At 37.5% G+C, this 13,926-nt stretch overlaps 1 protein-coding gene across 1 annotated transcript; it reads right to left on the bottom strand.

Annotated features, from left to right (window-relative positions):
* Positions 1–647: 647 nt before the first annotated feature.
* On the bottom strand, positions 648–12,955 carry LOC143562254 (AP-4 complex subunit epsilon-like). The gene is made up of 11 exons (XM_077050113.1): positions 12,243–12,955; positions 5,381–5,566; positions 3,496–3,711; positions 3,307–3,417; positions 3,033–3,230; positions 2,818–2,949; positions 2,676–2,732; positions 2,468–2,584; positions 2,313–2,390; positions 2,071–2,214; positions 648–1,996 (listed from the first exon to the last, which is right to left on the bottom strand). Exons 1-11 carry the CDS (start codon positions 12,798–12,800, stop codon positions 986–988), a joined length of 2,808 nt encoding a protein of 935 aa, XP_076906228.1. The 5' UTR covers positions 12,801–12,955; the 3' UTR covers positions 648–985.
* Positions 12,956–13,926: the final 971 nt, after the last annotated feature.

Below are 13,926 nucleotides of genomic sequence, written 5' to 3'. Positions count from 1 at the left end.
TTCTTGTAATTTTGCTCTATTATTTATTACCCCCCCAAGGCCCCAAGTTGAATTAAGGGGTTGCATACTCCAACTTGTAGAATAGTTAAAAAGGAGAAATGAATAAATAGAATAGATAGAAGTTGACTTAAGACCATGGTTAATATATCAACTGTCTAGTGGTTGGAACATGAAAGTTTGAGCTCACCACCGGTCTTTACTTCAAACACAAAAATATTATATTCTTCAACAATTAATAAAAAAAATTTAAAGAAAAAGGTTACTTAAGAGCCTGTATATCTTGTGGAGCAAGTAATTTTTCATAATATTATCTAAACAATAATTACAATAAAATTAATTAACCATGTTTAATAGTATCATGCAGATAACGCATGACGCGTTTAATTGCGCATGTAGGACTATGCATAAACTGACAAACTTTATTAACGACAAAATTGTGCAGGTGATACAAGGAGACTTATTGAAGTACAACAGTATTTTACTAGATCCGACATTGTATGATACGTATATTGTATATGATTATGTGTAAAGAGCTTTTTGTTTACAACAAAAGTAATCAAAGCAAGACAGTGTGAGTGTGTGACAAACCAAAGTGCACCAATTGCATTTTACTAGATCTGAAAACACACCAATTTTATTATGTAGAATCGTTTAGAATCATGTGCACCGCTTTATGTAAATGAAGAGAGACACGGTGAGTGCCTGAAGGCAAAATGTACACTGTATTGTACTGCAACGTTCGTAACAAAACAACATCTTCCTTAAAATACAACAACTCTCCCAAAATTCAAAAAAAAAAAACAGGTGAATCTTTTAATAATACAAGATCTTATAACACTCAAATTCAAATCTTTACCTGGGGCCAACCTCAACACGAACAGCCCAGCTCGATCACACATGCTTCTCCTTTGAACATGTTTAACCTTGTAATATAAACCTTCCCATGTGCAATTCGGGTTGTGAAATTTAGAGAGATGAAAACTGATTAACCGAGCAAATCACTAAATAAGTTAGGATTTTGGCTCGTTGGGTTCACGCCCATTTGCCTAACGAGTGCATCTTTGTCCAACGCATCTTTCAGGCTTGGCCCCTTGGTCAATGATGCGGGTTTCTTACTTGCACTCGCTGAACCATTATTCAGATTCAGATTCAGATTCAGATTCTGGTTCCCATTTGTAACAGTATCTGAATAAAGAGACATAAGATCAGAACCATTAGAACCAGCGGCAGGAGCTTTAACATCTTGACTCAAATCAAGAAGACCTTCCAGTTGTTTAAACGGATCCGCGGTCGAAGAATAACTACTCGTATCACCAACTGGTTCACCCAAATCAAGCAAGTCAGGTGGAGGTGGCTGAACCGTTTTGTTCAAAGTTACGGTTGCAGTTGTTCTTGAAGGCTTAGTATGAGCCGCAGCACTGCCAGATTGCTTCCTTTCAGACCGTGAAGTCGTACCCCCGAACAATGAAGCCGCCAGTTTTTGCTTCTCTTCTGAAACCTCAACACTTGACTGCCTCAGTTCACGTGGTTTAGATATAACCGTATCAGGCTGTGTTGCACCATTAACCGTAGTCCTCTGGGACTCAAAGTTTGAGGTAGATGAGGATGGACCAGATGAGTATGTGGGCTTACCCCACTTCTTTTGAACCCCGTCGAGCCGTAACTTAAGTTCAGTCGAACCCAAGCCAGAGCCTGAGCCTGCACCAGAAACGGGTACTAAAGGCCAAGTAGGTTGAACCGATGGTTGGTAAGAAGGCTCGGATACAGTTGCAGTTACAGGAACTATGTCAGTTATGTTAGTAGGGACCACAGGTTTTGGAACCTCGTACGCCTCAAACCTAAGAGAATGAGTTGATGGTTGTTCATAGGAGTTATGGTTTCTGATTTTGCTATAATTTAGGGTTCCGGAACGTTCGTTTTTAGGGATATAGGGTTCAGCCCCCTGCTCTAGTGACTTCTGGACATAATTATCAAGAAACGAAAGGCTCACATCGATCTGCATGTAAATATTAATAGTAAGTTATTAAACATCAAAACTTATTTAATTTATTAAAATACACAAAAGTTTACCTCGATGTCTTCACAGCTTGCATCTAATGGCATAATATTCTCTATGGCATTGGCATCAAGATTAAGGATTGCTTGGAATTCGTATGCACGTTGTTGGAGATCAGATGAGTGAGATGCTGATAATTCCTCAAGCAACGACTGACACTGCAAAGATATTGTATTTTGAGAAAATTTTCAAAACTGAATATACTATTATTTCGGAATAAAAGAAGACATGAAAGTGGAGTAAGCATTTTAGAGACCTCTGGTAACAAGGTTGCTTTTCTTCCAGCTGCTTTCTCGAAACAATATACTTTCATAAGTGCTGTCACTGCATATCCCTTTAAAATTGAAAAAGAAAAAGAAGTCAAGTAGTCAACATGCCACTAGCGTTCGTTTGTAAAACCAGCCAACATACCTTAACTATATCATCACCCGAATGTGCTTCTGCCACGTCACATAGCTTGCCACTGATGTAGGAAGCAGAATATTTACCGTCTGCAGTCCCATACTCACCCAACACCCAACATACGACCTGTTGTCAAAGTTAGCATATAAGATAAATATATATACAAACACCTATATATAATAAAAAGAAATCAGTTGACCATGAAACCTGAACTTACCTGGAGAAATGCTGATGGAAGTTTTGGCTCATCAACTATTTTCAGGTAAGATTCCACCTGCAAACCAAAAAAAGAAATCACAACAAAAGAAAATAGAAATATAACTATAACTGAAATTTAAAAAAAATAAGGAATTGCATACAGCGGATAATCTCAGCTGACTATCTTCTGTATCATCATCCTCTCCAAATCCTTCCGCAATCAATCGCATCAAGTTATGTGCAACCTTAGGGTTCACTAAATCTCCAGCATGCTGGAAAACTTTGTTCATGGTCTGTAAATCAAAAAAGGTGGATATAAGTTATTAGTAAACATGTAAAAAATATTTAAAATATATTTATCTGTATGTATATAAACCTGGATGAACCAATGGTTACTGGGAGCAAATTGTTCTGCAAGCTCCACACATCTGGATGCTGTTTCAGTTTTGTAGTGATTATCATTAATGCTAATCATGTAATCAATCATACGGTCTACTATTACTTCCACATTGGAGGATTTTGTCATTTTATATAGCAGCTCAAAGGTTTTCCTCTTTAGAGTGTCATCACGATCCTGGATATGACAAGTAATTAATTAGCATCATTTCCAAAAAGATAAACAAATAGATCAGTCAACTGATCAAACTCACCTCTAAGCAATCGATCACAGCAAGTTGGTGTTGTTCAGCAATATCTGGGCTTATCTGTATTAATCTACCAAGAGCATCGATGCCCATATACTTCAAATTATGACTATCACTCTAAAATGGAAAAAATATACAAGTTAGGCTTGGTATTATAGAATAAAATAACAAACTATAAAAATAATAATATATTACCTTGAGGAAATTAGCGATTGCATCAGCAGCTGATTCCAATAACTTGGGACTCGATTGTATAGAAGAGATGCAACATATGCATTCATAAATAATGGCATTTCCTATGTTACTAGCTGTATCACCTTTCCTCATTATGTCCCCGATGACTGTATACATTTGCTCGCTTGACTTTTTGTCACCACTACCGAGTAATGCTAGGATTTTTAGCAACTTAATCTGGCGCATTAAAAAGAATCAATTATGATGCCAAAAGTTATAACTTACTTTCACAAAACTCAAGCTATAATCAAAACTATGAGTAGAATACAGTTGTAAAGTGTAAAGTATTTATCATGTCTGCTTTTTTTCTCAATCAAGCATAACATAAAAACAGATGCAGTAATTTTTTTTGGTGTAATCTAGTGTACAAGTAAAATGTGTCAGGATTTATCTACATACACTTACTTTATAACTGTAATAATAATTCAAGAACTCAAAAGGCATGGATCAAAGGTAATTGTAAAACCTTTATCTTGTGCATATAATAGACTTAAGAAATTTAGCAGCAAACTACTGTTCATAATGTGGAATGAATGATTGGATGTGATAAATTAAACATGCAACTGAACATGCATGAGTTTTAATTGATATGGGTACAAACCCAGTGAGAGAGGAAAAAAAGGTCAGAATATATATCGAACGTATATTTCTTACTTTGTATACATATATTTAGATATAAAAATCAAATGAAACGGGATGAAACTGAAACATGGAAAGTGACCAAAATTGAGAACATGGAAACGAGATTAAACGAGATGACGGATCTAACGTTTACACTAAAAAAGTATGCAATTGATCAAAATTCAAGATAATTAAAAAATGAGAACATGGAAAAGAAATCAACATAGGAAACTAACATGGGGTTGTGTTGTATTGTTAGTTTATTACATATTCACATGCATTCATACGAGACAAGCTAGCTTTGCTATATGCATTTTTGTAAAAAGCATGATATGAAAAGTTAGGTACTTTTTCACAAGATGATACACACTAAAATCTAATTTCTTAATATGTTCTACTTTTACTTCAAAATGTTCCACTGTATCAGAATTCAGAAGAACAATTTGTTGTGTTTCTTTACATTTTCCTCTAATAAAACAATAAAATTAAGCTAATACCAAAGAAGTTAGCCTTGTGTCAAGGACCCTAGGGATTGTGCATTAATGGTTTCATAATTCGTGTTAACTTCACTTTTAGTCTACCTTAACTGCTGTTGTTAAGCTTTCCATTGTTTAAGAAGCTTCCAATCAATAAGACAGAAAATGAACATCTAGAAGCAATCCTAATAGCAAGCTTAAATGATATGGGTATATACGAAAGCAATCGTTGAACTTCAACTGAATTAAGAAGTTATGTCGCACAAACTGCTTGCACGAATCCAGAAGTTCTCCTAGACGTGAATCAAGCAATGATTGTTTTACCCACGATATTCTGTCCAAAAAGTTCAATCCTAACCAGTATTGAGTTTTCATTCTCCAAGGAAAGAAACATAACAATGAGAAACTGAAAGAACCCAAATAAAAGTCACACTCAATTTACCAAAAAAAAAAAAACCACAGCAGCATGTAGTCATAAAAGTGCTTAGCTATTGATCAAAAAGCAATAAAAACATTAAACATCTCAACCATAGCAAAGTTTCGGATTTCATGATGTGAAAACTAATGGCAACACAAGTAGGGTAAAACTAAAATCCCATCAAAGAGGGGGGGGGGGAAACAAAAAAAAACAACTATATTTTGCAACAAACGACCCAAAAAGGAAAGTGTTGCAGTTGGTTCACATGAAGGAGGATTAAAAGTTCCAAAAAGAAGGGCCTATGGTATCTGCATGTGCAACAAGTGCATACCTGAATGAAAGGGGCAGGTGCCTGATGATAGTCATAAGTTTTTGGCAATCTGCGCTCAGCAACTTGTTTAAGAATGTTGACAAAACTTGCAACTAGATCCTTGTATAGACTTACATCTGCCATGATAAGATCATGTAAAGGGAAAAGTGTGGCACCCATGACACCAGGGTCATTATCAGAAAGTCTCTACAAAAAAAAAATGTGCAAGTCAAGGATCAGGAAATTTTGATTACATCATACTATAAATTTTCAAGATTAGTCAATAATGTTTCTCATAAAAAATATCAGAAAATATGACCTCACTAAATTCACCAATTGCATCGGTAGAAATCCGTTATATGCAAGTGAATCATCAACAAAAAGGTAGCAGACATAATAACATAGAGCTATAATAAATCAATCAATCAATCATACCCAGTGGAGTCCCACCAATAGCAAAGCTATAAGTAGGGTCTGGGGAGGGTGGGATGTAGGCACAACGTACCTCTATCCAACGGGATAGAGAGGTGGCTTTCAGAGAGACCCTCGGCTCTTGACTACATATGTATGCGGCAATATAAAAGGAAATCGAAGTTCAACTATAGTATAACTCATAGTAGCACGTAGTAAAAAATGATAATACTATATATATATATATATATAGGGTAAGGATCCTAAGAGAACCCTTTTGCAAATTGAGAACTTTGAGAACCATTTTGGACCACTAAAAACACCTTTAAAAAAATATTTTAAAAAATCATAAAACAAAAAATAATAAAAATTTTAAAAAAGTAAAAAAACCAAAAGTCTTATATTTCATTCCGGTTTCATTAAAAAAAATAGAAAAAAATAAAAAAAAACGTTGTATTATACACATGTATAATTTTATTTAATCTTTAGTTACGTAATATACACATATGTACAACATCATTTATCTTAAATTATACACGAGTACAAAAAACATGTAAATGTACATATATGTATATATTATACATATGTGTATATAATTTAGCTAAACCGAGTTTTTTTTTTTATGAAACCGGGATGATAAAATAAGAATTTTGGTTTTTTTACTTTTTTGATTTTTGTGTTTTATTTTATTTTATGATTTTTTTTATTTTTGAGTTTTTTGTGGTCCAAAATGGTTCTCATGGTTCTCAATTTCAAAAAGGTTCTCTAATGATCCTGATCCTATATATATATATATATATATATCAATCAATCAATCATACCCAGTAAAGTCCCACCAATAGCATAGCTATAAGTAGGGTCTGGGGAGGGTGGGATGTAGGCACACCGTACCCCTGTCCACATGGATAAAGAGGTAGCTTCCAGAGAGACCCTCAGCTCTAAAGTACATATGTATGTATGAAGTAATACAAAGGAAATCAGAGTTCAACAGTAATAATAAAAATAACAGTAATAATAATAATAATAATAATAATAATAATGATGATGATAATAATAATAATAACAACAATAATAATATTAATACTATTTATGTAGAGAAAATATTATTATGATGTGTGACTAAAAAAAGGTAAATAGAAGCCCTAAGGTATTCCTTTCTTCCTAAAAATCCTTAACTTTAATTCTACTTCTCCAAGAATTCCTATCCTCAACCATGTCCTCGGAGAGGTTTAGGTCTATCAAATCATGCTTAATCCTCTCATCCCAAGTCAATTTAGGCCGTCCTCTACCCCTTCTCCTCTCTATGGTTATGTTTTCTATGGATCTAATAGGATTCGTCGTTTGTCTTCTCTTCACATGTCCAAACCATCTCAATCTCCACTCTCTTATCTTGTCTGCTATGTTCGCCACCCCTAATCTCTCCCGAAACACGACGTTTCTTATTCGGTCTAACCTTGTGTGCCCACACATCCAACGTAGCATTCTCGTTTCTGCTACCTCCATCTTCCGCACTTGTGCCTTCTTGATGACCCAGCAATCTGTTCCATATAGCATTGCAGGTCTAACTGCAATATATATGAAAAGAAAATACCATAATGGTGTGTGACCAAAATAAGATAAATATAAGCCCCTAAGGTATTCATTTCTCCCTAAAAGTCCTTAACTTTAATTTTACTTCTCCAAGAATTCCTATCCCTAACCATGTCCTCTGAGAGATTTAGGTCTATCAAATCGTGCCTAATCCTCTCATCCCACGTCAACTTAGGTCGTACTCTACCCCTCCTCCCCTCTATAGTAATGTATTCTACGGATCTAACCGGGTTCGTCGTCTGTCTTCTCTTCACATGTCCAAACCATCTCAATCTCCACTCTCTTATCTTGTCTGATATGTTAGTTACCCCTAATCTCTGTCGAAACACAACGTTTCTTATTCGGTCTAACCTTGTGTGCCCACACATCCAGCGTAGTATTCTCATCTCTGCTACCTCCATCTTCCGCACTTGTGCCTTCTTGATGGCCCAACAATCTGTTCCATATAGCATTGTAGGTCTAACTGCTACCCTATAGAATTTTCCCTTTAGTTTAGTTGGGAAACTCTTGTCGCATAATATACTTGTGGCTGCCTTCCATCTACACCATCCTACCTAAACTCGATGTGTCACATCACTGTCTAATTCCCCATCTCGCTCTGAACGAATGATCCTAGATACTTAAACTTCGTTACCTGCGGAACCGGTTGCCCTTCAATGGTGATCTGGGCATCCTCATTGTCATTTACTCCACCAAAATCACAGTGTAGGTACTCCGTCTTAGAGCGACTAATCCGTAAACCTTTTGTCTCTAAGGTTGTTCGCCACTCCTCTAGCCTCCTGTTAAGGTCTTGTTTTCTCTCAGCAAGTAACACAATATCGTCTGCGAACATCATGCACCACGGGAGCGTCCCCTGAATCGACTTTGACAGCTCATCCAAGACTACTGCAAAAGGAAACGAACTCAACGCTGACCCCTGGTGGAGGCCTACCTCTACGGGGAAGAAGTCAGTATCCCCCACGGGCGCACGGACACTTGTTGCACTCCTGGTATACATATCCATAGTTATTTCTATATATTTCCTCGGGACTCCTCTACCCTTTAAGCACTCCCAAAGCACTTGTCGTGGCACGTTGTCGTAGGTCTTGTCTAGGTCAATAAACACCATATGGAGGTCACGCTTCTCCTCCCTATACTTTTCCATCAATCTTCTTAAAAGGTGTATTGCCTCTGTGGTGGAACACCCCGCATGAACCCAAATTGGTTCATCGTAACCTGAGTTTCCCGTCTCAGTCTAACCTCAATCACTCTTTCTCATAGCTTCATAGTATGGCTTAGTAGTTTGATTCCTCGGTAGTTACCACAGCGTTGGGCGTCGCATTTGTTTTTATAGATAGGAACTACAACGCTGCTCCTCCACTGGTCTGGCATCTTACCAGATCTGAGGATAATATTGAACAAAGTAGTTAACCACATGACTCCTTCCTCTCCCACCTCGATGGGTATGTTGTCTGGGCCAACCGCCTTAGCCCTTCCCATCCTCCTAAGTGCATTCTGCACCTCTTCCCGTGTGATCCGTCGGCAATAGCAGTTATTCGGTTGTTGTTGGGAGGTTGTGTCGTCATATTCTTCTTGGAAAGCTCTCTCATTGTTAAAAAGATTGTGGAAGTAGGTATGCCATCTTAGTTTGATGTCCCTGCTCCTTGACCAATACATGCCCATCTGTATCCTTTATGAACTTCACAGACCCTAGATCTTGCCTTCTAAGTTCCCTAGCTTTGGCAATCTTAAACATAGCATGTTCCCCCCTCTTTTGTTTCTAAACATTCATACATCCGTTTATAGGCCGTGTTCTTTGCTTCCATCACTGCCTTCTTCGCCTCTCTCTATGTCGTTTTGTAAATCCCCCTCAATTCCCCTCGCTCCTCATTCGTGCACCTCATAAGCTCCCTAAAACATCGTTGTTTGTCCTTTATCTTGACTTGTACGGCCTCATTCCACCACCAAGACTCCTTATGGCCACCTGCCTTTCCTATTGTGACCCCGAGAGTCTCCTTTGCTACTTGAATGATCTTTGTCGCTATAGCTTCCCACATATGATTGAGTCCCCATTTATTTGATCCAGCGTCTGCAGTCTGAGTTTATCCTTAAACAGTGGGAGATTTTCGTCCATCAAATTTCCCCATCGAATTCTAGGTGTACATTTCCTCTCTCGAACAGTCACCTTATTTCTGAAGCCTATAACTGCCACCAGCAGTCGATGTTGAGCCACAACCATCTCCCCAGGTATGACTTTGTAGTCCTTCCACCAACGTTTGTCTCCTTGCCTCATCAAAAGGTAGTCAATTTGCGTGTCACGTCCACCACTACTAAAAGTGATCAAATGAGAATCTTTTTTCTTAAAATACGAATTTATAATACCTAGGTCATGGGCCACCACAAACTCTAGAAGATCTGTTCCGTTCTCATTCCTATCGCCAAAACCGAAACCCCCATGTACGGCTTGAAAACTATCATTAACCTTACCAATGTGTCCATTAAAATCCCCTCCTATACAAATCCTCTCACCCCTAGGTATGCCCCCTACCACTGCGTCTAGGCAATCCAAAAATTCTCTCTTTTCTTGCTCCCTTAGACCTACATGAGGCACGTAGGCACAAACCACTGCCACTACTTCCTCTCCTAGTACTAATCTCAACACCATAATCCTGTCGTTATGTCTTATCACCTCCACCACACTAGTGTGTAGTTCCTTAGCCACTAGAAACCCCACTCCATTCCTAGCTCCATCAGACCCCGTGCACAACTTATACCGATTACACTCCGCCCCTCTATGCCCTTTCCACTTAGTCTCCTGGAGACAAACTATCTGAACCTTACGTCTTCTAAGCACATCTACCAATTGTAGCAACTTACTATTTAGTGTTCCTACGTTCCAAGAAGCCAAACGCAATATATACTCCATATCTTTACCCTTACTTACACCCCTCGTTTCAAGACATGGTCTCAAGTAATAAGCATGGTTTCTACGCTCTATGATTGCAACTAATCACACAAACACAATTAATAGGACACCCACCAATAATAATAATAATAATAATAATAATAGTAATAGTACTGTTAATAATAATAATAACTATAATAATACTAGTAATAATAGTTGGTTAATAGGTTGCCTATTTGTGGTGGAAATCACAATTTCCAATCGGGTCAGACAATGAGGCAAAATTGTGCTCCCTAAAATACTCAACTAATTGCTTACTCAAATCTAATGGTGGAGATAAACACATTTGTGATGTGTAAGCGGATGCTTCCCATGAATCTTACAGCCCTTAATATGTCAGTTATTTGACCGAATGTGTTGTTTCAGACTATATTTTCACCATTAGACCATATAATTATTTGTTTGGTACTCACATCAGTTCAAAACTCATCTTTGTTTAAACTTGAAAGAAGAATTAAATCATATATGACTATATGCTCACTTTAAGTGAAATTCATTTGAAATATCACATTAAATTACCCTTCTCCAACAAGTTTGCTCAGCTTCTAAAGTAAACGGCCATCAAACGACAAACTAAATTAATGCACCATGTGTAATAGTATCATTACCAAATAGATCCTAAGGGTAAAACAGCAATCTTCTAATTGCAGAATTCATTCGAGGAACAAACAAGTATGACAATTTGTAACAAGTATTTATATGACGGGTATCATACCTAACTAGCAAAATTCAAATAAAAACATATTGCCATAATGCAGATAAAATGAAGTACAAAAATGACGGTTTGTTTTGTATACAAGATCATCATTAGAATAACATGTATGTTTTTGATGCAACGGAACATCAAACGACAAATTAACAAATTAATACACCGCATGCAACAATATCATTCAAAGTATTTATATGAAGGGATATCATGCCTAACTAACAGAATTCAAATAAAATCAGATTGCATATAGAACTAAAAACCATAATGCAGGTAAAATCATCTACAAAAGTACAAAAATGTGCATAACCAAAAAGTATCAACCTTTAAAATTTTGGAAACAAGATGATTCACAGAAGACGGAGATATGTAATAAAAGCCATGCGATCTCACAGCCAATAATATGTCAGTTATTTGAACAGTTGTGTTGTTTTAAACTATGTTTTCACCATTAAACAAGATAACCATATGCTTAGTACTCGCAGAGTCAGCTCAGTTCAAAACTAACCTTGATTTAAAACTTGAAAGATGAACTAAATCACATATGCTCATATTATGTAAAGTTCATTTAAAATGTCACATATAAATTCCCCTTCTCCAACATACTTCCTTCCATTTTTGTAGTAAACGAACCATCTAACTAACTAATGCAGTGCGTGTAACAGCATCATCAACAACACAAAATTTTACCCAAATAGTTACTTAAACTGTATGACAATTTGTAACAAGTATTTATGTATTTATATGAAGGAGTATCGTGCCTAGTGTTGTAAGTAGATAGTCGGGCGCCTAAACGGGATTTTTACAGCCATAATCATGCTCATGCCTAACTAACAGAATTCAAATAAAAGCAGATTGCATACAGAACTAAAAACAATAATGCAGGTGAAATTACTTAATTACATCTACACAGGTACAAAAACGCACATAACCAAAAAGCATAAACCTTCCGAAAATTCGCCACAAGATGATTCACTGACGCCAGCAACCTCCGATTCATCGGTCAAAATTGAAAATTTACATATAATTTCCAATCCCATTAATCCCGATTAATCACCAGTCCCTACCCCACCGCCCGACTAATGCCTAGCAATTTCTACAACACTGAATTCATGCCTAACTAGCAGAATTCAAATAAAATCAAATTCAAATTTGCATAGGCATACAGAACTAAAAACCATAATGCAGGTAAAACCACGTACAAAACGCGCAAAACCAAAAAAACCATCAACCTTCCGAAAATTGGCCACAAGATGATTCACCGAGGCCGGCGCCTTCCAATGAAAGCTATGCAACGCCATGACCGCCTTCTTCCTAACAGCCTCCTTATGATGCCCCAACAACTCCACAACCTGCTGCACCACCGCAGGGACCGTCTCCTCATTAATCAACTTACAGCACGCGTTCAACGCAGCGCACACGACCAAATAATTATCCGACTTCAAATCCTTCTGGATCGTATTGACAATCAGTATAATCAAATCATGATCCTCATTCAAAAACAGAGTAACCGCCAAATAGCCAGTTCGTTTGAGTAATAGCGAGTCGTCATGCGTCATTTTAACCGCGTGGATGTAACCGAAGGAAGCGTCGTGGCCGAGCATCTCGATGTAGACTAAACGGATGATGTACTCTTTCATTTTGCGCTTGGGGATGTCAGGGTCGTTGATTGTGCGTTTGAGGGTTTCGATCTGGTGTAAGACGATCCGGTCTTCTTCGGATTTGGATCGGGCTTCGCCGATGGATTTGATTAGGTCTAGAAACTCCTTCGATTGGCCGTTGGAGCTCATTGTCGTCAGCTCACGGCCGAAGGTTTTTAGCTGCTCCAGATTTGCAGGTGTGTGGATTATTATTATTATTAAGGGATTTAGGGTTTCGGTGGATCAGGATTTACAGATGTCTTGTGAAGAAGAAGAAGATATTGGATTTACTGATTTAGAGAGACGAGTGTAATGCACGTGGTTTGGGGTTGAGTGGGGGATAGATTTGTAAAAACAAATGATTTCTTGATCTCAAAAAAACTGATTATAGAACTGAAACCGAAAAAAAACCGAAATCGGTTTGGTTGGAAAACCGGTTTTTTTATACCCGTTCGGTTACCAACCGGTTAGACCGGTTTTATACCGGTTTCCCATATATATTACTGGTTCAGTTTCATAACCGGTTTTTTCCTAAACCGGTTAAAAAACCGATTTTTCCTTAAACCGGTTAAAAAACCGGTAATCCTTACCAAATATTAAAAACCAGTTAAACCTATGCATTGTGAGTTTCTGACCATGCACAGCACTGCAGCAGCTTTTATGCATGCAATTATGACCATGCATGCAAAAATATGAACGTTGTATCGTAGCAATATTTATGACAATCAATCAACTTTTTTTTTTGTCTTTATCCAGTTTATGCACCAAAGGTTTTGCTAAAGCCTCACATAGTCACATATGACCGTTGCCAACAAAATTTAGCCGTTGTGTTGTTTTTTTTCCCCCAAAAATCATCTCTAACTTTGTATATAAGGGTGGTGGGTGTTTAGCTTTAACCACACCATCCTTCAATCTCCTAAAAATCTTAAAATCACTCACAACCGACACGACCATGGCAAGCTCTAGTCATCAAGATTCGGTCAACGTTGGCCAGTCCACAACCGACACCGACACGGTGGTTCGTGTTATTCCAACAAAGCGTAACCGCGAAGTTTGGGCACATTTTGATATGTGCGAGATGGCGAACGGGTCAACAAATGCGCGTTGTCACTATTGTAACCATTTTTACGCCATTGCGGCAAACTCCTCATTAAAAAATCACTTCGAAAAACCGTATTGCAAGTTGTTGAAACAACAAGCCGCTAGCGGTCAAGCTACCATGGGAAGCGAAGGCGCTTCTCTTTTCGCCTACAATTACGAAATGGCAAGGGAGGAA

This window comes from Bidens hawaiensis, unplaced genomic scaffold (assembly GCF_021521415.1).
Source record: "Bidens hawaiensis isolate Kalapana, Puna unplaced genomic scaffold, B.hawaiensis_p1.1 tig00020921_1, whole genome shotgun sequence".
Lineage (NCBI taxonomy): Eukaryota > Viridiplantae > Streptophyta > Magnoliopsida > Asterales > Asteraceae > Bidens > Bidens hawaiensis.
Note: the sequence above shows the minus strand (reverse complement) of the source record. Positions and strands in the feature narration are given on the sequence as shown.